Source organism: Anguilla rostrata, chromosome 10, assembly GCF_018555375.3.
Source record: "Anguilla rostrata isolate EN2019 chromosome 10, ASM1855537v3, whole genome shotgun sequence".
NCBI lineage: Eukaryota > Metazoa > Chordata > Actinopteri > Anguilliformes > Anguillidae > Anguilla > Anguilla rostrata.
In genome coordinates, this window is record NC_057942.1 from 28,027,583 (window position 1) to 28,052,140 (window position 24,558).

General features: G+C 40.0%; 2 protein-coding genes across 2 annotated transcripts; one reads left to right on the forward strand and one right to left on the reverse strand.

The window, feature by feature from the left end:
* Positions 1-1,010: 1,010 nt before the first annotated feature.
* LOC135233113 (taperin-like) lies at positions 1,011-14,784 on the forward strand. The gene is made up of 4 exons (XM_064296315.1): positions 1,011-3,514; positions 11,163-11,349; positions 11,744-11,871; positions 12,652-14,784. Exons 1-4 carry the CDS (start codon positions 1,481-1,483, stop codon positions 12,712-12,714), a joined length of 2,412 nt encoding a protein of 803 aa, XP_064152385.1. The 5' UTR covers positions 1,011-1,480; the 3' UTR covers positions 12,715-14,784.
* Positions 14,785-16,723: 1,939 nt separating this feature from the next.
* Positions 16,724-22,578, reverse strand: LOC135233114 (microtubule nucleation factor SSNA1-like). Its single transcript, XM_064296316.1, has 3 exons — positions 21,159-22,578; positions 17,471-17,670; positions 16,724-17,007 (listed from the first exon to the last, which is right to left on the reverse strand). The coding sequence occupies exons 1-3, from the start codon at positions 21,208-21,210 to the stop codon at positions 16,918-16,920; spliced, it is 342 nt and encodes a 113-aa protein (XP_064152386.1). The 5' UTR covers positions 21,211-22,578; the 3' UTR covers positions 16,724-16,917.
* Positions 22,579-24,558: the final 1,980 nt, after the last annotated feature.

The window sequence follows — 24,558 nt, forward strand, 5'->3', positions numbered from 1 at the left end:
CCCAAAATTTCACACATTGTGGGTGAGGCTGTGAGGGTGTGAATTTTTATTAAAATAGGATTGTGTATTTATAATCGATATTCTAAACCTCTTGACAAAAATGAAGAATGTTAAACTATCCGTCCTGTTTGTAGCTATGCAAAAATAACCTAATTTCCTGATGAACATGGTATGCTGGTTACATTTTGATAACCGGGCTTACAGGTCTGCTTTAAAAAAATTCCCCTGTAGATAAGTAGTAGCAATTAAGGCAGCAGATCAATATGATGAGATACACATATTAGAGTGGGAGCGTTTCCTTTATTCCGCTTTGGTCATTAATTACTGACAGGGTGTTGCTCAGTCCTGTCATACATACGTTGCGGCATCTTCTTTCTAGTCACTTCCGAAAGAACTACATGCGAAAGACCCAGCTTGAAAAGGCCACCAGATGTTCGTTGAGTGCTGTAGTTTTCTACTGAGAATACCTTTGCACGTGTGTGCAGTTTGTGGAAAGAAACAACAACGCATGAGTCATCGTGTGCTGTGATAGGATAAATGCCTAACCGACAGAAGCAATCACTCAGGGCCGCCAGAAATATTAATAGCCCTACCACTGGAGGATAAACCAGCTTTTGGCGGTACGTCATTTTATATGATTATGATTAAACTCGTAGGCGTATCCGCTGTAGACGTATCCTCACCTGTTGATGTCCCGAGTTGCTATAGTATGTCGCAAGATAGAAAGGGAACAGCGATGGTGTTTTCATTCAAGCCTTCCACATCTAGCCCATGCCTGCTCTGGATTCAAGTTTGTCCTGAACATTGACTTGCAATTAAATGTAAACTTGCTTTTTTGCACATAATTTTGCGAGAAATCGCTTAATCGCTTAACTCTATGAAGAGGTGTGCTGCTTGCATTTCCATGGCCTGTCAAAGTGGATTGTCCCCACTCTTACTCCCTTATTTATTTTGTTACAAGCACAATTTATATTATTCTTAGTTACTCCATAGGCTAATAGCCTATTCAAATTTTATGCGTTATATTGTTCATGATTTGATTAATCACTATGTTAAAAATAAGCGCAGTCGTTAGTCTTGCCCTAGGGGTACATTAAAGAAGGTACCTCTAGGGCAACACAAAAAATCGCACCGATAGTCCATGATATTCCAAAACGGCTTACCTACTGTTGAGTATACAACTTGTATAGGCCTACACAATAGTAGTCAATTAAGCCGTTTCTGACACGGCCCTTCCAATATAAGGTGACTAGGTGTTTACTGAAAAGGTTGGTCATTTTTATGAGTGTGAAGGCTTTAGACATACAGTGACGTTTAAGGGTGACAGGTGCAGAGGGCGGAGTCGGAGAAGCACTCCTAGGAAGTCGCTGGAACAGCGATGGTTAGATGCGTGCGTGCGCGCTGAGAGCAGTCAATTGTTGAGTCGCTGCAAAGAAAACAACCTCTATTCCGGTTACGGCGACAGCGTCTTTTCTGCAAAATGTCTAGTGATGAAATAAACGTGTTCCGCTGTGAGACAGAATTGGACAGCTCGGTGCCGGTCTGGAAGAAAGACATTCTGGAACGGAGAAAAGCAAAGAGCAGAGGTACATTCGATTCTTTCTCCAGTGCTTTCGCAGCGCGGATTAACGACGAGATACATGGGGAGAATGGCAGGTCTGAAAAGTCCAGTCCTACTTTTAATGGGAACTTTACATTTACTTCTACTAGCCGGCACTTTGCAGGTAAGCGTGCGTTCACTCCAGACTTACTCTCACCGCTTAAAACAAACAACAAACCCTGGTCGGCTTTCGATCACTGTGACATTACTACACCGGACAAGAATGTTTGTTGCCATGGAGAACAAGAGAGTTTGGTTTTGTCGGACAGTCTGGGCCCGTTACACGATAATCCCTTCATTAAAATGGAAAGGCAGCGTAAAAAGCACCGGGACCAAGAGAACGCTGCTCGGTCAATTCAACACATACTAGAGGTGTATGGCAGTGTGCCTGGCGTCCGTACTATACGCGCTGAGAACATTATAATAATAGAATCGGACCCGAACTATTTACTAGAGCCTCCAGATTTTAAGACTGGTGCTAAACTGCAACATAACGGCAGATACAGCTCCATAAAAGACCTATTGGATCAGAACTGTACTGCAGTGACTGAGATACATGCAAAAGAAGTTGTAATCTACAATTCTAAACTGAGCAGAAGTGAGGAGAACCTCAGTACATTAGGCCATTATGGTACTGATGGGGAACTAGTACACATGCAGGGCAAGGGCAGGGTCAACCGCATGCTGCAGAAGTTTGACTGTAATTATGACAAACTCCAGCCTAGGTCCCGCAGCAGTGAAAACCTGCTGGATGCAGACACCAGCTCAAATAGGCTGAGACTTCATCCCAAGCCACAGGTTGATCCAGTGCCAAAGTGTGTGACACCTCCAAGGTCCACCTCGCCTGCTTTAAGTCCAGAACCGGCACCTATACATTTAGTCTTCCAGAGCTCAAAGCCTTCCCAACGCATGCCTCAAACCCTGTCTTTTGTTGAAAAGCAGGAGAGTGGCATACCCTTTTCTGTATCCCTCCAATCTGAGGAGAAAGGGGAATACAAAACACCTGTAAATCTGAGGTCTCAGACCAAACCCCTAAGTGAGAAGGGCTGGGATGCTCCAGAAGAGTCTTCCAAACCAAAAGTGCCAAGTTATTTGGAGAGACGCAGAGATGTTCCAGAAGGTCCATCTTGTCGCCCGTCGCTCCGCTCCTCTACCTTTGAAATCCGCCCCTCTCCTCGCCCGGACCTGTCTACGCTGCCAGTCGACGACGTCCAGGCACGTGCCCTTGCCAACCTGCGCCTGCAGTCCCGCAACTCCTTCACCGTCATACCGAAGCGCAGGATGCCCACAGTGTCCTCGGTCAGAGCTGTGCCCTCAAGCCCCATCAAACCCACATGTGACTCTCCATGCCCACACCCCAGTGCACCTGAGCCACAGACCACTAGAGTGCCAAAGCCCACACCCCCTGCCTTGCCTCCACCCTCACCTAGGCCCCCCGAAATACAAGAGGAAATAGTTCCCGGGCATGCTATAGCAGAGCCCCCTGAACCACATGTCCCAGTGAATCCTTGCACCTCCCCCTCACCATCCACAGTGGACCTCATGTCGGACCCCCCTATGCAGGTGATGCTGCCAGAAGAGCCCCTGTGTATAGACCAGCTGCCAGTCACTAATATAGATGATGTGGTCGTGGAGCCAGTGCGTGGTGCCACAAGCTCTTTGGTTCTACAACGGAAGGGAAACACCTTCACGGTGGTGCCTAAACGTAGGCCTGACCCCCAGGCCTGGTCTCCAGAGCCCCAAGGGCCTGCAGCTGACCAGCTTCATCCTACCCAGGTGCCCAAGCAACCTCCCTATGCAGAGCTGGGGTCGCTCCTGAAGAAGCGCTATCCTAAAGCAGAAGAGATAGAGGTAATCGGTGGATATCTCTCTCTTAGCCGCTCCTGCCTTTCCAAAACTCCTACCCGCAAGAAGGTAAGCCTCTTTAACATATGCGTAAACTATAGTGCCGAACTAGTGTTATATTAATTCTAGAACAGAGTGTTAAGCACACAAGACATCTGTAAAGATTGTTGTTTTTAACTGAGAAGCCTGTTGAATTTTTACCTTATCTTTTCAAAGGTACACATTGTATACTTATTTGGGATCTGGGTGTGCATTGAAAGATTTAACTGAATCATAGTATCACTTATCTTAATGTTGTTATTTTTGGCTGGACCACAACAACGGGGCCAGCCCTACAAACGCGAATGTCTGCGACTGAGTGAGCGACTGAGTGAGTGAGTGATGAAGTTACACCATTGGTCGGCCGGATAACGTGTTAGGTCCAGCCATTTACTAGGTTTTAACCTGGTCTTGTTTAACAAATAAATACATCATTAAGACACAAAATGCCTCAACACAGTGATGTCAGACATGTAAGCTGGTGCTATTGATCTGTCGTTTTGTGTGGGTGTAGTAGATCTTAGTTTACATTCAAAGGCAGGTAATTTAGCAGGTTTTCTGACACAGTGGCTGGGATTCAATCAATAACTATCCTTAGGTTTAATTTACAATTTAAAAAAATTATTTTCTGTTCTTCACAAACACACTTTGTTGAGTTCAGCAATTTCAGTCAAACTGAGTTTAGAATGAAAAGTTCTAATGGTTGTTTCTACATGCAAGTCAATGTTGAGGGGGAAAAGTTGACTGAATATAGGCTAGTGTCAACAGTGCGGGGATAAACTGCACTAGCTTTATTGGCTTTCATCAAGCTGTGACTATATTGCAGGGATTTGGTTCAGAACTATTCTGGAACAATTCAAGGCTCTTAACTAATCCCTAATGCTTGCTGAAATCTGGCCCACTGACTCATTATAAACACAACATTGATTAAGGCATGTATGGTAAACAAAGTCAAAATTCAGTTATTGTTGCTCTGACTGAATTATGGCCTAACCTAAAATTGTTGCATATGAAATTTATACATAGTTTTTGTAGGGAGTGTGGACAGTCCACCTTACTTGTGTAGTTTTTTCTGACAGGGGGAATGCAGAGAGGGTTACAGGTAAAGATTTGATCAGAGTCCAGAAAGTGTCGTTGCGAAGAATTAAAGGGGATTCATATATGGAATGAAAGTCTCCTTCCCAACAGGCTGCACCACACAATCTGACTATTTTTCATATATCTTAACAATGCTATATGCAATGCTGATGAAAACTAGTCTCAGTGAATCAGTCATTTCAAGTGCAAACAGATGGGAGAGGATTTAGAACAGCTGTCTCATATTGCATTTTTTTTTTTTGGCTGCATAATTTCCTAAAATACTTTAAAGCAGGCTTCCAAATAGATTATGCATGCCATAGAAAGCCAGGTTTATCTCGTAAGTTTACCTATTTCATAATTTTGTAATTATTATATATTTGGTAGAAATTAGTGTTATTTAAAAATAGCTTATATGTAATGATGTAATGTGAATTTCTAATTTACTATTGAATGTCGACTCATGAGTGTTTTCTTCCAAACACTCGGAATGTTCTCCTAAACATTCTTTATTTGCCCTGTTTTGCAATTTTATGCCTAACGTCTCGTGGGACTCATGATCCCACGAGACGTTGTGTCATTTTGGTTATCACTGCTTGAAAGCCTTACTCGCATGTCCAAAGATTCAATACGCAAACGCGTTACTAGTCAGCTGAAGGTGAAATTGACACAAGCAACGTCATAAATATTTTTAATTTGAGGGTTGTGTCATCAGAGTGTTGTCATGGTAACCTGCTACGAGACCTTTGCTTCACTGTGCTTCACTAGCAAACTAGCCAAGCTACACCCGCTACACCTGTTGATGTAAGAGGCTTATAATTTACTTATGTGAAATATATCAATAAATAGTTCTGAAAATCAGAGTACATTTACATTTTATGCATATTTTACACATTTGACAGATGCTCTTACACAGCTTGAATTTTCTTTTACATATAATCCATGTATACAGCTAGATATTTGCTGGAGCAATTTCAGTGCTTTGCTCAAGGGTATATAGCAGCAGTGCCAAACTTTGGAAGCAAACCTACAATGTTAGCTGTAAGTTTGCTTCCCAAATTTCCTGGCCATTATGCTACAGCTGCCATTCTGCAAGAAGGAGAGACAGCATGAAAGAGAAAGAGCATGAGCTCACTTTGCTTTACTTCTCCAACATGGGACATTGCATATGAATTTGGACACATAATGCCCTTGAAGTCTTAGATTTTCTGTGAACATGTCTAAAAAGAAGCTCACTATGAAGTACAGATAGCTGACACATATTTAAGATTTGGGTCAAAATTACTTAAGAAATTTGAAATCAAAATGGCCATTCTGCTGCATTTTTGACCCAATAGGTGCCTCCTTTAATGTGCTGTGATTTACATACATCATACCAATAATATCTTGGTACCATTATAATCCTGATAGGTTGTTCTAAATTGTGCTGGTAAACAGTGATTTTCTGTGTTATTTTTGTACATTAATTTATTCATTTTGAAAAAGATAAGTACAATTTTTGATGTTGCTCGTCTTTTTCCACGGATGTTAGAACAGACAAACAACAAACACAGACAAGCAAATATCAAAATAATATTTTCTGCAATACTCAATAGTAGCACAATGTAGGGCTCTATCTTACACCTGGCGCAAAGCGGCGCCAAGCGCAATGCAAGTGTCTTTGCTAGTTTTAGACCGACGCAGTTGTCATCTTCCCATCCAGCACCCACGTTGTTTAAATAGCAAATGTACTTGCGCCCATCTGAGTGCCCATGGTCTAAAAAAGAGGTGTGGTCAGACGCATTGTTGGCGCATTGCTATCTTGAGGCAGCGGAAAGCGATTGCGCAATTGACCAACAAAAACCTGGTCTTAAGTCAATGGCGCAGTATTTTACTGTTATTTTAAGGGTGCATTATTAAGATAAATACACGTCATAATGGTTAGTCATAATATTTATCAGAATTAGCTTGGCAAATCCGCCATTATAATAGCAATCCGCCAAGGTGCAAGCGCACCTGGCTTTTAAAGGGAATGGGAGATGACACTCTGATTGGTTTATTTCATGTTACACCCAAAATACAGCTATGATTAATTAAGAGACTAAATACAACGCCTTTGAACCATGCGCCTTACTTCGCGCACAGATTATCCGCCATTAAACTAGCAAAAGTGGATTTGAACATGCCCTAAATGCACTTGTGCCATGCGCCTTAGACCATGAGCTTAGATCGTTAAAATATAGCCCGTAAGCATCTCAACCTTGTACTACATGTTATAGGGAAAACATGTCCTACAGAGCTTTTTTCAGATGCTGTGATTTGAGCTAAACAAGAACAGCAGTGGTCATATTCCTTCTTGCATCCTATTCGGAATATGGAAACTAGAATAACATCATTCTGTATACTGTGTGCTTGTAAATACAGTTTATATTTGTGTTTTTCAGCAAAAAATATAGATGTTTCCAACATGCTTTTGCTATAAAACCAGTCTGTGCTGTTCCCTCTCAGACTCCTACAGTGGAATGTTATTTTCAGTTTAGTTACTGTGGTGGGCTTAATTACTAGCACTGCGGCTATCTTGTTCTGTTATAGATTGCGGACCTGAGAGAGCTTCAATCATGTTAAATGATAAAATAACTCATGTGCTGTATGTTATCAAGTGTATTTCCCTGGTTACACCCCTGGTTTCATACTTCTGGTTGAGCAATCTATTATTTGAACTATCTGCCCACATTGCATAGCAAGGTAGGAACCAAGTAGTAGTACTTGTCCGTATTGAGCCATTAGCTTTCATTTGACCAGTGCAAATGAAAGTGATGTTTGTGTCACAGTAGCCTGTAAGAGGAGCCAGCCCCACTGCTGTGAAGCGTCCCTGTCTTGGTGCCCAAAAAGCAGATGGTGTGCCTGAAATACCCCCACCCCCAGTGCGCGTGCAGCTTCTGTGTTACAGGAGACCTGTGGCTGTGGCTCCAACTGCTCCGCTAGTGGAGATCTGAGTTGTTCCTCAGTGGATGCCATGTGTCATAAGGAAGCTGGAACATTTCACTGTGGGGGTGGCGTCAGTTTCGCTGGCTGCCCTTCTGGTTCTCTTCCACTCCCACTTCACCCTTTCCACTTGGGTTTCTACACCCACCTCTCCTTTTTGTGTACTTGTTTGCTCATTTGACTACAGTAGGGCCACATCTTTTTCTTTACAATAAGGAAGCCATGGACATTTGACCTGAGTTTAGACTTGTGTGTTTGGTTATCCTGCTGCAGAACTGAACCTAATTTGTTTGCAGAAAGCATTTTCCCCCCTAAAAAAAGAAAAAAGAAAACTGGTCTGTTCTCAGATAACTCCCGATAATATTCAGGTCACCTTGGATGAGGCATTTCCAAAGCAAATAATTGGCTGTACTTCATGTTGTGTCAAGTGTTCTTTCTTAAAACGGAACGGGCTTGTTTTGTAAAGACATTAAGATATGTATTTGATTACTCAGTTAACTATGTTTAAACTGACTGGATATGTAAAACAATAGTTTCATACTGACCCCATTTCTTTACTTAAGAAGAAATACAGAAGATATTGCACATTTTTTGGTCCTCGGCTGCGTGTAAAAGTCCACCATACCTTTCAATAATTTACTTCCTCGGTACTTGAACTGTGCTCCATTCCTCAGTCTTTACAACCCCTGCTGTATGACTCCTTGAGTCTCTCCCCTGTTCTTTGCTCTTTGATCCTACTTTGTCTCCTGTTTTTACTCCCTTTTCTTCCTTTGTCCTCTCTCACGAGGCTGTCTCCACCAGTGCCACATTTTTCATGCCAATTTTAGAGGTTCTAGCAGGTGGAATTGTGTTTCTTCCACCGTCTTGTCTTCACGTCATCACATGATGGAATAAATGTGCATAACTTTAATTTGGTGTTGACAGCTAATTCATTCCAGTTGGTTGGAGCCTTTATCATGTTGGACATTTCACAACTTGCAGAAATCAAGAATCCCTATTGAGATCCTTTGCTTTGATGAGGAGTTACAGGTTTCAACTGTTTCTTTATAGATAGAATTAGAAATCAGATGACTCCAGAACATTCTTTGCGGCATGGATTCAACAGAGTGCTGGAAACATTCCTTAAAGATTCTGGTCCATGCTGACTCTACAGCATCACGCAGTTCCTGAAGATTTTTTGGCTACTCATTCATGTTGCGAACTTCCAGTTTCACCTTATCCCAAAGATTCTCTGTTGGATTGAGATCTGGGGACTGTGCAGGAAAAGGGTAGACTGTGGTCATAAAGGGATGCACATGGTCAGCATTTTATACTTACAGCCACACAACAGTTTTACTGTCATAGTCTCATTCCCTTTCGCAGTCAGCCCCCCCCCCCCCCTCTCCCACCGCTCTCCTTTCATTTTTACATATTTCTAATACATGCAGGGTGCATGTTACTGGGAATCCCAGGCCATTTGGTTGTGTGTGCATTTGGCATTCTCTCCTTGTTCCATGATTTCTTTTCACTCTCTCTATTGGGTACTGTATTTTTTACATATATAAATGTCACAATTAGACACTCAACTGTATAATTAGTAATCCAGGGGAATAATTGAAATGCAAGTTTAAATACCCGTGGGTCACAAAACAGATACCTATGACATCAGCCATACTCTACAACTCCTCCCAGAGTAATCTACAAATAACAAGACCTGCCCTGTTGTAACATCTTTACTAACCTGTGCATATTCTTACCATTGCCCACCACATTGTATAGTATCTTTCCAGTTCTACCTAAATATTACAGTGCAAAATACATTCCATAGTATCATACTGACCTTATACCTGTATGTATTTTTCAGTTGTCCAATCATACCATATTATTCTATTATACATTGTAAGGCCATGAAGGGAGCTGTAGTGGAAGGCCGGTATTTTCCATTCCGGCAGCTCCACCCCCTTCCAACTGCCAGCTCCGCCCCCTTGTTAAACCCACCTGAAAGCCGTTCTACCTAATGAAGCTCAGTATAAGTAGGAGCCCATACAGCTGTCAAGGTGTGGGAGTTTGGAGTTTTCTTTGTGAAAAGACTGTGTGAGTGCTACAGATATTGTGTTGGAACCTGTGAATTACCTGTTTTCTGTGCCCGATTACCTTTTGACCCATTTTCTGTGTGAGGAACTGAACCGTGTACCAAACTGTGCTTGTTTTTTGACCACTCTTTTGTCTACAATTTGTCTTGTCGGTAAGCAGCTTAGCTGCCCGACTTTAGACAGGGCCCAAAAGACCCGTATAGTTAGGCTCACTTGGAGCTAGCGTTTTGTTTGTATTAATTTGCTTGTTTTCCTGTTTTCAAAATAAAAGTCCCGGTTACGTTGACGAAGACAACCATATCCGTTCTGGTGTTTGTGTTAAATTATTGCACCCGTCACCCCTCCCCGGTGGTGCCTCCTATCGTTGGGTTACAACATTAATAAGGATAATGCATGTATTAAGTGTGGTGAAGATCAACAACTCGGAGGCATCTGTTTGACCTCAGTCTTACCATATGATATACTTTGTAGTCTGTTAGTCTTGTCACTTCTGTACAACAGCAGATTTTTGCTTAAGATTCTCAAGATGGGAAAGCAATTGTCCGCAGGCAAGCCCATAGTTACCCAGGGGGCATGCTTTACTGCATGGACCTAGAGACATTTATATCTAAGGCCTTTTCAGTGTTTATTGATTTTTTTGCCTTATTTTATAGCAAACATCAGCAAACAGAATTTAAATATACACTGTAACTTCTGTCCAAATACTACTTTGAATGGAAAGTTAATTGCCCAGGAAATATACCATGCTTTACAGTTTGCTTCTAAATGTCAGAGACAGAGTTGTGTATATTTAATTGTTGCATTTATGTGTTTTAAATATGTTGTGTAGCATTAATGGGCAGGGCAATTAATGGTACATGGCAGCAGTACATTAAGAACAGTCACATTATGCATTATAAATCGGTAGAAATAGCAGTACAGTAAATCCTGTGTTTCTCCAGTGCTCAGTAACTTTCTCACAGTGATGTAGGAGCTCTCCTGCTCCTTAAATGGTAGCATACTGCCAGTGGAATATGTAGGGTTAGGACCTTGTGATGGAGATTACTACAGATTAACAGCACGCCCCCCCCCCCCCCCCCCTTGGGAGTACTGGGTCCAGAGTAGGGCAGAATTACCCAGTAGCTATTAACAAAATAAATTGAATCACCTTTACTCTCTTTATTAGTTCAAACACAGCTCTATGTTCAGGACTGAAGCAGATAACGTAAGCGCTAGTGGATAGTGTAAATATGCCATGCTGTAATAAAGGTTGCAAAAGGCTTACACAGCGCAGATTCTCATAATTTGCACTTTTCACAATCTTAAGGTGTCTCCCTTTTTGTTTAGAGATATTACATTCCATTTCATTTGTTAAGAATCTGTTCTTAATTCACTTGTCTGGTTTAAAAAAGGTTAATAAAAATGATCACCATTTTAACACTTCCTGTAATTTTCTTATATTCTTTTTATGATATGCTGCTCTTCAGACCCATATAACCCATAATGCTGGCTACCAGCAGAAAAGGGTAGCAAAGAAAGGAACTGTCCAGTGCTTAGGCTAACTCCTCTCCCTCTTTTGCCCACAGCTGAAGATTTCCTTCAATGAGTCAAGCCTCCACAGTACCTTTGAGTACCCATCAGAGAGCAGTCTGGTGGATGGAGGCGAGATTGAGAATGAAGGAGAAGTGGAGGAGGGGGGCCCTGCCATCAAGAGATTCCTGATCCCCCGTCCCAGTTATATAAGCTCCCCCAGCAACACCACCAGTAGCATTGGTGAGATAGAGAGAGAGAAGGAAGGAAAGTGTACTAGGAGAGTGAAGTTAGTGAGGACAATGATGTAGTGGGTGGTGGCAGATAGAGAGTTTTTAGTACCAGTTTTGGTGCATATTTGCAATGGATCTGGAAACTCACAAGTAGGATGTGGTTGGTTGTACAGTAGATGCAGTACGGATCATAGAAGTAGTTTTGCAAGAGCAGTACATAGAAAATGTGACATTGAAGTTTTTATTCAGTGGACTGTTGTGACACCTGTTGGTCAGAGTAGGGGACTCTATCCTTTTCTGACATTCTGTTTTAATAGGCTTTTTATTGGGTGCTTATTTGTTTTTAAGTCTAGACTAGTCATAGACTGATCTATCAAATCCCCTTCTTCCATGTCTAATTACAGATCTCTCCAGTTATACTCCAAAGCACTCTGTGGATTTCAGTGCTTGGCAGGAAGATAAGCATGATGTCCATGTATTTTCTGGAGATTGCAATGCTGAATGTACAGAGCAGTCTCTAGAGGAAGTCATGGTAAGATTTGCAGTTTTGTTAGTAAATGAGTGCAGTTCCTTGGCCCTTTTTATAAATACATCTATTTTGACAAAGGAATAATTTCAGAAACATGCTCTTAAATACAAAGTCAAGGTCAGGTCAGTATTATACACTCCGCAGTCTGGTCATATAATTATGAATTTGATCCTGTACCAAGTATTTTGAGCAGTCAAGCACCCGCCAGAATGGCATGGTATTTCCTCTTTCCGCAACAGAAACTTTAAACTTTTTCCATGTCAAAAATTTAGATGTCCAATTAAATTAAATTAGGCAATACCTCTGTTTTTCCCTATTTTTATACTTGCAGTCGGATTTGGCTTATCCTTATTTTACAGGATTCACAACTTCCGTGGCAGAATAACGTATAATCAGTTTGTGCAATTGGTTATTTACTGAAGCTATTCAGGTTGAGTACTTAGTTCAGTTTCTTATCACCACATCATACCCCAAATAGATTTATAGCTTCTTGGGTCTGCAATCCTCCGTGTCATAATGGAACTCTAACCAGAAACATTGCTTTAAGTTCTATTAAAGTTTGTAGGTGAAGTTAGTGTTTAATTAATTTGCCAGTACAATATTTTTATAACCAAAGTGCTCTGGGGTCAAGTTCAAAAGTAAACACCTTTACCACCATGAAAAACAGAATTTTATTTTGCCACAAATAAGAATGGAAATTTAACAAATAAAAATTATAATTAATGCCTTGAACAAGTGATGTAAATGTTGATTTATTTAACTCAAGCTTGCTTTCTTTCTCAGCTCATTCCAGGTGATAGGCCCACCCTCTCAGACTTCCACAGTGATCCCGCACTCTACTTCTAACATAACTAGAGCGCATGGTGAAAGCTGCAGCCAGGTGGCACCAACCCGGTCAGCCATGAGCCACGGAGTGCCACAGGACCAACTCTACACACGGCAGCCTCTCAGAAATGACTGCCCAGAACGAACTGTCAGAACTGGACACACAACGTCTCCATTGAATCTTTTCACTATCCTAGAAAGCACCTGCATGTAGTCCGAACAGTCTCTCTGAACAACTGAAAAGTTCAGGGCAGACCAAATTGATAGTTTTATGTATGACTTCCGAAGCTGGTGATGTTCAACCAGGTTAATTTGTCAGCCACAAAGCACTGAACTCTGAATGAAATATGCATCACGAAGTGGAAATGGTGACTTGGAGCTGGGGAAATGTCAAACTCAAACTGGTTATGCCAATAATTGTAGATACCAACAAAGAGACTTTTCAAAACTTTCAAGTACCGCCAGAAAACTGTTCTTACAGAAAAGAAACTACTTTGTGGCAGGTACAGAAAAACAAGGAACAGTGGAATTATTATTATTATTTTTTTTTTGATTTTTATGAATTACCAGTGACTTTAATAGTGAAGGGTGCCATGATCCTTACTCTTAAGTCTGTATTTGTGCATATTAATCCTCTTTGACCTTCAACCATGAACATATGCTTACAGTATATACCTTTCTTTTTTTTTGCATGCTTGCATGTGTATGCTGTGCTATACCAGTTACCATTCTGGCCATTCAAAATTTAAATAGATTCACAAGTTTCTGATGTATTACACACCTTGTGTTTTGTATTTCAAGTAACATGAAAACAACTTCACTTGATTCTTCAACCAAATTTAACAAACATTTTATATATTAACTATATATATGTTTAGCGATTAGGGCTGTCTAAATTAATGGGTAAAGTCTTGAAATTATGCGATATTAATATCTGCTTGATGATTTCCATACGTTACTCTATTTTGACCATTTCTACTTAAAACCCTGGGCAGTTTGCTTTCTTTCGTTTGATTGATTTATTTCTTGGCTAACATAGACAGCTCGAGTATGGCTTCTGCACGGTGGAACTGGAGCTGAAGCTCTCATCATTGGCTTCATGGGCCACAGACAGTTGTACATAGGTTTTTTATTTAATTAAATCACTGTGTACACATTGAGATCATCTGAGTGGACAAAATAAGTTGGTCAGGGATCTTCAGCTGATCTGAACACACAGGACCTATTACCATAAGCTGCATATACATTTGCCAGATAGGAAAGACAAAAGCACTGAATGTGCAGGGCCTGTGACTAATTTTTTTTTTTTTTTTACTTTCAAATGGTGCTTTTGCAAAAATAAGTATTCCTACATTAGCCATTGTTTCAGCTATTAAATCTACGGTATAAAGCTTTTAATTTCCCCTCCTAATGGACATTATTATTTGTACTGAATTTCAGAGTTATCTCTGTTTAGTGCTGGACAGACTTTTTCCACATCCATTAGTTTTTCCATTTGTTGAAGAAGAGCAAATCTCTTTTCCTACTCTTATTTGTTTACATTAGATGAAAGCAAACCTTGGTACGCTGTGACTTTAATTTATAAGTGTTGTATATTTAGAGGAAGTGAAATGTATGGTAAGAGTTTGTGTGCTATGTTAAAACAGAAATTTTTAACTTGATGAAAGTGATCTCAAAATCCTAAAAGCCAAAATCTTATATTAGATTAAATTGATTTGGATCCAGGTCATTATAGTTGGTTTGTTATTTCATAAAGAACTTACAAGAAAATAATTTTCTTTAGAGGTTTATTTAAAAGTGTTTTTATTATGTCAATGTAAATTCATATATATAGCACCATTTACAAATGTAAATTATAATTAATCTTATTTTATCTGCAAATGTGATCATTTTGTCATTTGACAGCCCTAATAAAACATGTTCAAGCAATATATTTTAGTATACTAAGGAATTACAGCCATATTCTATATTTGTTCCAGAACTGTTTACACACACACTCACAAAATCATATTTGAAGCAAAATATGAATTTTGGAGTCTTTGCAGTCTGATACACAACAATAAATAAATTGTGAAACATACACAAAGGAAAGTTTCAGTTTCTTGTTTTATGTCATGCTACTGTGGAGACAAGCTGTCATTAGCCGTATATAGATAACCCCAATAAGAACTCAACTTCTGGTGGAATTTCCTGACCAAATTTTAAAACAAAGTTTTAAATACATTATTTTATGGACTATTGGGTACCAGTCTTTTACTTTTTAGCATAGAAAACCAACATAATTTCATTTTAACTTCCCTGATGTCATCATGATAAAATGTTATGCCATGTTATACCATGCTTGTGGAAATATTATGCGATGCCAATGATGTCCATTTCTAGTTTTTAAATGCATGATTTTAGATACATGATTTTATAGACTATTGGACAACAGTGGCATGGGATGCTACTTCAGCATGGAAAACAGCATGATTTCATATTAACTTCCCTGATGTTTCATGTAATAGAAAGTCCCATGACATCAACAAGCACATGCTGCAATTAGTGAAGAGCGAATGACCTGACAAGTTCTCTATTTACTTTCAAGCATGGTGCATTTTGCCTTGAATGTAGACTTTTGGCCTGTTCCCATCTCTCTCTGCTACAGGGAGACTCACCGCAACTATATGTGTTTTTTTTTCTTGGGCTTTTGGGGTTCCATTTCATCCCTATGTTCAAATGGAAGCCCAAAAGTCCATGCAAACAGGTGTAGCTGAGTTGGTTTTTCCTGGAGAGATGGGTACAGGCCAAAAGTTCACATTTAATGGAGAATGTGCCATCATTTAAAGTAAAGCACTGGTCATGTTATTTCCTCTTTCCAAATAATTGAAGTAGTCTGTCAGGCTCTGAAATTACTGTAATTCATTGGAACTGATGCAAAAATTGTATAAATGGCAAAGCCTCCCCCTCCTTCTATATCAGTGTATAAATATTCTCAGTTTGGTTCCTGAACTCTAATACAATGAGGAATTGGGAAGTAGGGAGGGATTGTCAAAGACTGACAATTAAAGATTGACAATCTATACTGACAACCTAGAACCAATGATAAATCAGTAAAACATAACTGGAGGTTACAAATGACCAAAATAAGGCAAAAAGTAATTTTGAACAGTAATGTGACTGGACAGTTGATTACATTTATTTTTGTTTTTTGCATGATTCAGACAAGAGTTATTTAAATAAGAGGGTGCAGAAGTTAATGTCTTGAATCATTGTTAGTGGTCATCCATCCATCCATTCGCTAACCGCTTAGTCCAGGTCAGGGTCGCAGTGGCAAAGGGGCGAGCAGAGCAGCCCAGACATGTCTCTTCCCAGCGACTTCCACCAACTCATCCCGGTGGATCCCAAGGTGATCTCAGGCCAGCCTTTCGAAATAATCCCTCCAGCATGTCCTAGGTCTGCCCCTGGGTCTCCTCCCTGGTGACCATGCCCAGAACACCTCCAGAGGGTTAGTGGGTCAGTTTTTTCTAAACCCTGAAAGGTGGCAAACTCTTAGTCCTGCATAGGTATGCCCCACCAACCCCTAACTTGCCAGACAGCATACTTGCTATTGTGCCAGTAACTTACATTAGAACTGCACTGGTCTCTGGCATTCCAGTTTAGATATTTACTGTTTAACTGGAGCCTATTATTAAGTTGTAAGGTTGTTGCAGTGGCCAAACGTGGACAGCACTGGTATACATTAAGTGGTCTTTAACTAATACCTAATTTGGAGGTGTCAGTGCAATGAAATGACCACATGTACGTAAAGCAGTGGAACTGGAGAAATTGAAATTCTAGTACATTTCTGTTATTTGTCCTTATTTACATATGAGTTGGAAGTCTGCATGGGGGTTTTTATTTCCCTCCAAGCTCTAGCTGATCTCTGTAACGCCCACCTTTGTCATTTCTTGCCCATGTAATGTATCTAAGTATTTTTTTTAATTTTACAGCACACTTCAATCTAGTAACAACACATGAAGACAGAAAAAACATGGCTGCTGCTACAAAATGCATGTATTAGTTTATTAAAATACAAAGTATATCAAAGACTAGTTACAATCTCGTGCACAAAGCATGAAAATCATGATCCCCCATGCGTTAATAAATTTTTACTCATATTCTTGAATACATAAATGTCACAAACTGTCTCTGTCTGTGGGAATACACGTGAGAGGAGGCAGTCCATACGGGGTTCTGTCAGTTTTAGTTGTATCCTTGGGGATTGGTGACCATGCTGAGGTTCCCTGTCTCCTGCTTCAGCACAGTGAGCAGAGACTGTGAGCTCTCCAGGATCTGCGGGAGATTTGGTGTATTTTTTATCAATATCAAAAAAAAAGCTGGACACAATTTAAAAAAATAATTTGTTAATTTGTTGTTCTTTTCCATTTTGTTGTAATGCACAGCCTGTCAGGACAATATAGCTGGACTAAATTTGCTACGGCTACGCTACTCTCTCTCCCTCCCTCCCTCCCTCCCTCCCTCCCTCCTAATAGGTCCATTCAGCTGGTGCTGTTACTCTTGCTTTTTAATTTGCACATGCAGCTCCCACAGTTAGTGCTCATTAGATCCAATACACCTGGCAAGCTGTAGCAACCAAGCGACCTGAGCCTGTATGTATGGATTCATAGTGTAACTGAGGGTACAGAATAATATAAAGAGGCATGGCAGGCACTGACACTGCTGTATAACAAACGCATAGCTAATACTGCATTATAAGTGCAACTTTAAAATGCTCTCTGTGCCGTGGTTTAGTGACCTTCATGTAGGCGGCCTCGGTCTCTGCAATGGTGCGTTCGAAGTCTGCTCGGGCAGCCAGCCGGCGAGCCAGGCTCTCATTGACGCGGCTGAGCTTCTCCGTCAGGACGCGGATGTCATGCTGCAAGCGCCCCTTCTCGTCCTCCTCCTGCTGGATCTGCCGATTCAACAGTTCACGCTTGGAGCACAGCTCTTCGATACCTACGAAAAAAATTGGTCGCACCTTGGTGCTCAGTTGCACACGCATATAGAAAATGTGGTTCTTGTAGACAGTTGTGGGACTTGCAGTAACTATTACCAGTCTACTGTCCAAAATCAAACTGCTTTGTTAAATCAAATTTTTTTTACTGCCATTGTTAGCATGCACTTATATCCCTAGAAAGCAAAGTCAACCATTACTTAGTGGTAAATAGCACTTCTTTACATTGCACTGCATTACATTGCTGCGATTCAGCACAAGCTCTTATCCAGAGCAACTTATACAACTTTTTACACTTTTACATAGAATCAATTTTTACCGCTGGATATATACTGAAGTACATAGTATATACAGCACAACAGTGTCCTACCTTGGAATCAAACCTGCAACCTTTGGGTTACAACCACAGTTCCCTACCCATTGTACAACACTGTTGTCAATGGAGTTCCTTTCATTGACAGCCATGTCTTTCAAAAGACAGCAATGCATCTCTCCCCAGAGTACATATACAATGGACTGAAGAGCATGACTTATACAGTTAAGGCCAAAGACTAAAGGCATTCAAATAGTGAATTAAAGCTGAAATAAATCTGTCTCTAATCGATTGTTTTAAAATTACCTCTGATATGAACAAAGTAGATGCCTTAATTGACTTGCCAAAATAAATGTATGGTAACATGAAATGTGCGGAGTTGTGAAAAACTGAGTTTGAATATCTTTAGCCTAGGTGTATGTAAACTTTCGGGCTCAATTATACGCCCTGCACACCCACAGGAACAGGCAATATATTGCGGAATTTATATTGCTGCTGACAGGACTAAAAATGTTTTCCTTTAAATTAATAATAATATTAAAACTGTTGACTTTCTGGAAGGTGTGCGCTAGTCATAATAATTAGCCTACATGCTTACTAAATCACAGCCACTCCAGACAGTGCTCTGTCAAAAATTTACTGCAGCAAAGAAAATGGCATTTACAAATCAACCAATGCAGATGTTGTAAATGCAGAGAATCACTAAAACTGTACTTCCATATACCGTAACACACAATCTGCATAATAGTCACTGTGGGGAAAATATTAAGATTATAGTATTTTGGGTGAGTGTGGGTGAAAGCTTGCAGGAGTGGGATTAGTAAAACACTCCACACAGACTTCTACGCAACTGATGTTTTTCAAGTGTCTAGGCCTTCTCAATCAAGTTTTTTTTTTTTTGTTTGTTTGAGCAAGTTTCTTCAGGTGACAGGTCAGGACACAAATGGGAAAAATAACAATTAAAATGTTTGTTTTTTTGGGGGCGGTTTTTTCAATCAGTAAATTCAAAAGTCCATTGGTGAATTTTTCAACAAAATCTGGAAGGGTTAGGCAACAACATCTCATTTCAGTCATGGCATGGACTGACCCAATCAGAGGCCAAATATTTAGTTAAACCACAATAATCAGTATCTGCTGGCCTTGCTGTTGCAGAGGATTGCCTGTGGAAATTTACCACGGGTATACAATCACATGCAAGTCTACAGGACAGTGTAGGACACCCATACTCTCTAGTCTAGCCCACTGTCAAATAGAATCCTCCACTCCCCCACATATACAAGGACAGCCAAGTTTTTGTTGCTATGAATAATGAAGTAATGGAATGTTAATGAGTAACTGCTTTACCTCCCATTACTCCCGTTGCTAATAAAATAAACATGTATCCCTTTCCTCAGTAAACAACCATCAGCAGGTTTTTCAGATATTGTGCTCTTTTCACAAACCATTGTTTCTTACTAATATTTGTAGACTCTGCATAGAGGTGAGATTTAATGTGTGATTTACCTAGAAGATGGTGGCACAAGAGTGTAGAGAGCCCGAAAGTGGAAAGAAGAAGGACTTGAGGGCATATCAAGAAAAACAAGTGACACAAAATGGCGATCTCCAAAAGCAAATGCTAGACAACCAACGCCAATTCAGCTTGCAGTATACATAATCTGCAAATTGACTTCAGATTGAAGCACCACTGGCATACATCTCTCTTCCTACCAAAACACAGGCCCATCAACAGGTCTCTCACATGCCCAGGTCACTAGAACAAATGCAGGAAAGCATGGACAGCACTGCTTTGCAAAATGGTTCAGTTAATTTCTGTGAAACTAAGGTGAAATTTTAGTTGCAACTTCAATAATTTGGTATGACACAAAATTTAAGGAATTTTTTTTTACAGATTTAGAGTGCATGCTTTGTGTATGAAACTTGGCTTTTTATACTGAAGACATTTTTGTTCAGATAACACAAAGTGTAGCCTACATTACATGTATGAATTTCAGAAGTCAGAATACAACTGAGTCACTGCACTATTTCATGCAATAAATAATCAGGGCATTCCACAGTTTTCAATAATTTAAAAAAGCAGTGAAACCCTCCCATTCTACCTCATCCAAAATGTGCTCTGTTGGATTGAGATCTGGGGGATGTGCAGGAGTAAACTCAAATCACTGCCATTTTTGTGGAACCAGCTTGAGATGATGAATACATTTTGTCATGGTGCATTTTGCTCCTGGGAGTATTCATTTGAAAAAGAGTAGACAGTGGCCATAAAGGGATGTACATGGTCAGAAACAAGTATAAGGTCAGACATGCAAATGGAATTGAAATGATGCTCAATTGGTATTAAGGGGCCTAATGTGTGCCAAGAAAACATTCCCCACACCACCACGACCCACAGCCAGCAACATTAACACAACAAGATGCATCCATGGATTTGGGCTGTTTATTCCTAATTCTGAGTAATCTCCCTTTCCCATGTCAGAAATTGAGATTTGTCAGACCAGGCTACGCGTTTCCAGGCTTGAATCATCCAGATTTGGTCATTACTTGCCCACTGTAGCTTCATCGTCCTGTTCTATACTGAAAGGAGTGAAACCCGATGTGGTCTTCTGCTGCTGTAGCCCATCTGCTTCAAGGCTCGACACACTGCGTGTTCAAAGATGCCCCTCACACCACTGTTTAGGACAGCTGTTAGTTCAACATTTCCATGGGTAAAACCTTTCTATATGACCCTGGTCAAAGAAACATTAGTCTCAATTGGCAGTGGTACATTTTTAGTGTTGCACTGTATCATTGTTTTTTAATCTGTAAGTAGCTAGCCTACACAAAATGCAGTTACGTTGGCTCCACAGAAAATTACAGTAGGCTGCACATGAAATATGAAATGAATGACGGTTTACAATATGGGTACGAAACTATCACTTTAAATTAAAAAAATGAAACATTGCGATCCAAATCATTCATGGCTAGATAATCTATACACTTGACATAACATGATTAAAATTCACGATTGTGAAAAAACAATGTTAGCTGGCAACCTAAGCGTGGTTAGTCAACATAGCTAGCCTGAGAAAGAACGGTAAGTTACTTTGCTAACGCCAGATAAGTTAAACGTATTCATAATGTTTTCGCGTTACGTAGAGAACAACAAAACCGATATAGACTATCAATAAGTCGTTAACTTACACGTCACTAGTTCATTGTTGTATGTCTGCAATGCAGCTCCTTGTTTCGTCATGGTACGGAGTCACAACCCGGGACCAGAATTTTCTTCCGTTATTTTCTTTACCGAGGAAATTGTGCTCCCAGTAGCAAAGCAACAATTTATGTTTCTTTTTCACACTCTTACTAGTTTTGTGCTGGAACTGTGATTTTCTGCAACTTGCACAAACACCACGACATCCCTTTCTTTCTAACGTTTACTTATTTTGGTTTCCAGGGGTAACAGAATTGTTTTATGGGTGGTGACACGGAACGGAACTGGGCTGGACCTTACAGTCTCTGGGCTGGGCCAACCGCTGAAGTAAAATGGGAACCACCACTGAACTTGTAGTGGACTCAATGGGAACCACCCATAGACCGTACCAACCCTGAGGTTCTTGTCTTCTTCAGTTTTATATTTATTTTAGGATTTGGCTACAGACTTCTTTAAAGTAATTGCATTAGAGTCATTCCGAATCCGCTCGTCTGATTGGTTGGAAGAACAAGCATTGACCCTCCCCATCATAACGTCATAACGTCATATTAGATAATTACCCCAACAGCGAATTCGATTTCACAAGTTAGAAAATCGAGGTAATCTACAAAATTTGGTGCAAAAGTCGAGAGGTTGTAAGATGTTGTAATTACTGAGTTGTCTTTGTAATCATTAAGTTGTCTTTGCACTAGTTGATTCGAGAGTTTCTATTTACTGAGTTGTCTTTGCTCAAGTTTGAAATTGCTATTGCGTGTATTCTCACATTAATTTACAGATTTATGAATGAATTCTACACATTTGTGAAACCCCACTTATAGATGTAAACCTACAGATATGTATTTATTCTGTGAATCTCAGAGTGTGAATCTATTCTATTCTATTCCACATAGACTTGCAAAAATACCTCCATATGCTTGCCTGTCTAAAATATGCATGTTTATGCTAGAGGCTTACTAAACTGCAATACTTCGAGTAACCACTGGAGTTTGCAATATTCACGGAGAAAGACTATTCCTGGACCCTTGATCCATTTACGTATGGCTTGATTTTGATGTTGTATACGCTCTATGTCTAATACAATTAAATGTTCCTTCGTATAATGGAACCGCCATGGGGGCTGGAACTCAAAAGAAACAGATCTGTTCACTGTGAGAGCTGCGGAACCCTTTACGGTGCCGTTGCTTGTTTGTGACAGGATCCTTTTACGTGATACACCATGCAAACCATTATGCAAGCGTAGCCCCGTGAAGCTAGCAACAATAGTGGGTATTCGCTGACGTCACTTTCCCACCGGAATACGCCCCCTCAGTCGGACTGAGTGGCAAAACATGCTGCAACATGGCTGCCTTTAGTAGGGGAAACTGCGAAACCGGGAGTAAAAACAAATGATTATCTGCTTAAATTAAAGGCAGTTGGACTCGACAGTGATCATTACAACTTACCAAATTTCATTTTGCTGTCATCAAATTGTGAAGTGTCAAGAGTACGATGTATCAACTCACTTTCTAATTTGTGAACTTTATTCCTCAGCGATTGACATTCAGTGTTTAAATATTTAATCTGTTCCTGTAATGAGGCGATGTCATTGTGTTTCTCTTCTGGCTGGACCTCAGTGCCTTGGACGACAACAGTCTGTACCTCTGCTTCTGATGCAGGACTTTGATGCAGGTTCAGAATAGCTCTGGCAGCCAGCTCTCTACTTGTGTTTCCAAGTTCTTTCTTAGAAACTTCTTGAGATCGTCGATGTCTTCGGTTGTTGATAGCCCGAGTTCGATCAGTGGTGGAGGTGAAACTGAATACACTTGGCACGTAGTCAGGGTGTAGGGGATCATCGCTCTTTTTTCCTGAAACAAACAAAAAGTTTTACTAGTAATGTAAGATTAATTTATTTACATCTCTGCACAGGAAATATACATGGTTTCATCATTACTTTTGACTCGTGTACCTGGGGGGGGGGGTGTATTCCACAAAGCAGGATTACAAAAGTGGCCTAGGAGTGTGATTCAGCCACCCATAAGGATGCTAATAATAAACAAAATTTCAACATATTTTGTAGAAACATTTAAAGTTATCTGGCTAACTGTCTAAACTTGCTTTGTGGAGTACCCCCTTATAAGGAAAACTGGGTTTGTCTTGGCTAGCTAACACTATCTAACCATCCCCCCTTTGTTTGTAGAACACAAGGCTCATCATGGATGTTTTTTAATAAATTCTGACCAAAACTTTACAGTTACATAGAATATAAATGAAAGATGCTAAATATTTAATTGATGAGTAGTCAATACAGTATATAACTCAAGGTATGATTTTACCCAAAAATCCAACATACCTGACACAAAATGGCAACCGCAAATCCACATTTCGGTGCTTGGATTCCAGTTGTCACTGCGAATTGCAGCAATCCATTTGCTTCTCTTTTCTTTAGCTTTCGGCAGTCTGTAAAAAGATAGTTCCGATTGCTTGTTGAATCTATTTTTACAGCCAAGCGCACAACAGCTCTTTCCCATTTTAGATGTGTTTTTTGTGTTTTTGCAGCATTCAAGCTGAACGCTAATGCTGCCACTCAGTAAGTTACTCTTTCTGACAGTTCCGGTGAAAACTTCCGGTGAGTTTCTATCAAAATACAAGCACAGAATTAACGTTAATAGCGTTAAATAGTCCCGAAAATAACATTACAGTAACCACGGTTTCTGAGCTTTGATAGACTTACCTTTATTTTAAAACATTTCAGATATAATTTGTACACAATCGCTAGCTACTAGCTTCTATTTTGCTATTTGGCTGGTTTAAATGATTAGCTTGCTGTTTGGATGGTTTTTAAGACTGGAATATTACTTTGTATGTATATTTTTTAAATTATGCAATGGTTTCTTTGAAATCACGATCCCAGCAATTGTTGTTGGTGTTTTAGTGTAGCCCGGCCATGCATTGCCATACATTCTCAGTTCAGTACTAGCTCATTGTTTACCAGATTACTGCCAAAACTAAAAATTGTTACCAAATGAAAGGGGTATACATTTACGCTACAGACCCATACCTATAACATTATGTAGTCATTTCTGTGAAACCACGTTCCTAGCAATTCTTGCTGGTGTTTTAGTGTAGCCCGGACATGCATTTCTATATACTGTCAGTTAAGTACATTACATTGTGGAAGTTCATTCAAAGGCGAAAAGAGAGAACAGTTAGGTGAGCAATTACAACATGTGAAGTCATACGAATTATATAATTAAGTATTGGGCAAGTCAAACCCAAATAGTTTAGTGGCATTTAACAGAACTGGTGTTGGCGTCAGTACATCTGTATTAAGAAAAATTAAATGACATTATAAAAAGAAATATTGGTAGATAAAGATGAAATTACAGCACTACAAAAATTAAGAAATAAATT

Coding starts and splice junctions, on each gene's coding strand:
- LOC135233113 (XM_064296315.1), top strand. CDS start 1,481: ATGTCTAGTGATGAAATAAACGTGTTCCGCTGTGAGACAGAATTGGAC. Junction 3,515..11,162: donor AAACTCCTACCCGCAAGAAG/GTAAGCCTCTTT, acceptor TTTTGCCCACAG/CTGAAGATTTCCTTCAATGA. Junction 11,872..12,651: donor AGTCTCTAGAGGAAGTCATG/GTAAGATTTGCA, acceptor TTTCTTTCTCAG/CTCATTCCAGGTGATAGGCC.
- LOC135233114 (XM_064296316.1), bottom strand. CDS start 21,210: ATGACGAAACAAGGAGCTGCATTGCAGACATACAACAATGAACTAGTG. Junction 17,671..21,158: donor CAACAATGAACTAGTGACGT/GTAAGTTAACGA, acceptor TTTTTTTCGTAG/GTATCGAAGAGCTGTGCTCC. Junction 17,008..17,470: donor CCGAGGCCGCCTACATGAAG/GTCACTAAACCA, acceptor AATCTCCCGCAG/ATCCTGGAGAGCTCACAGTC.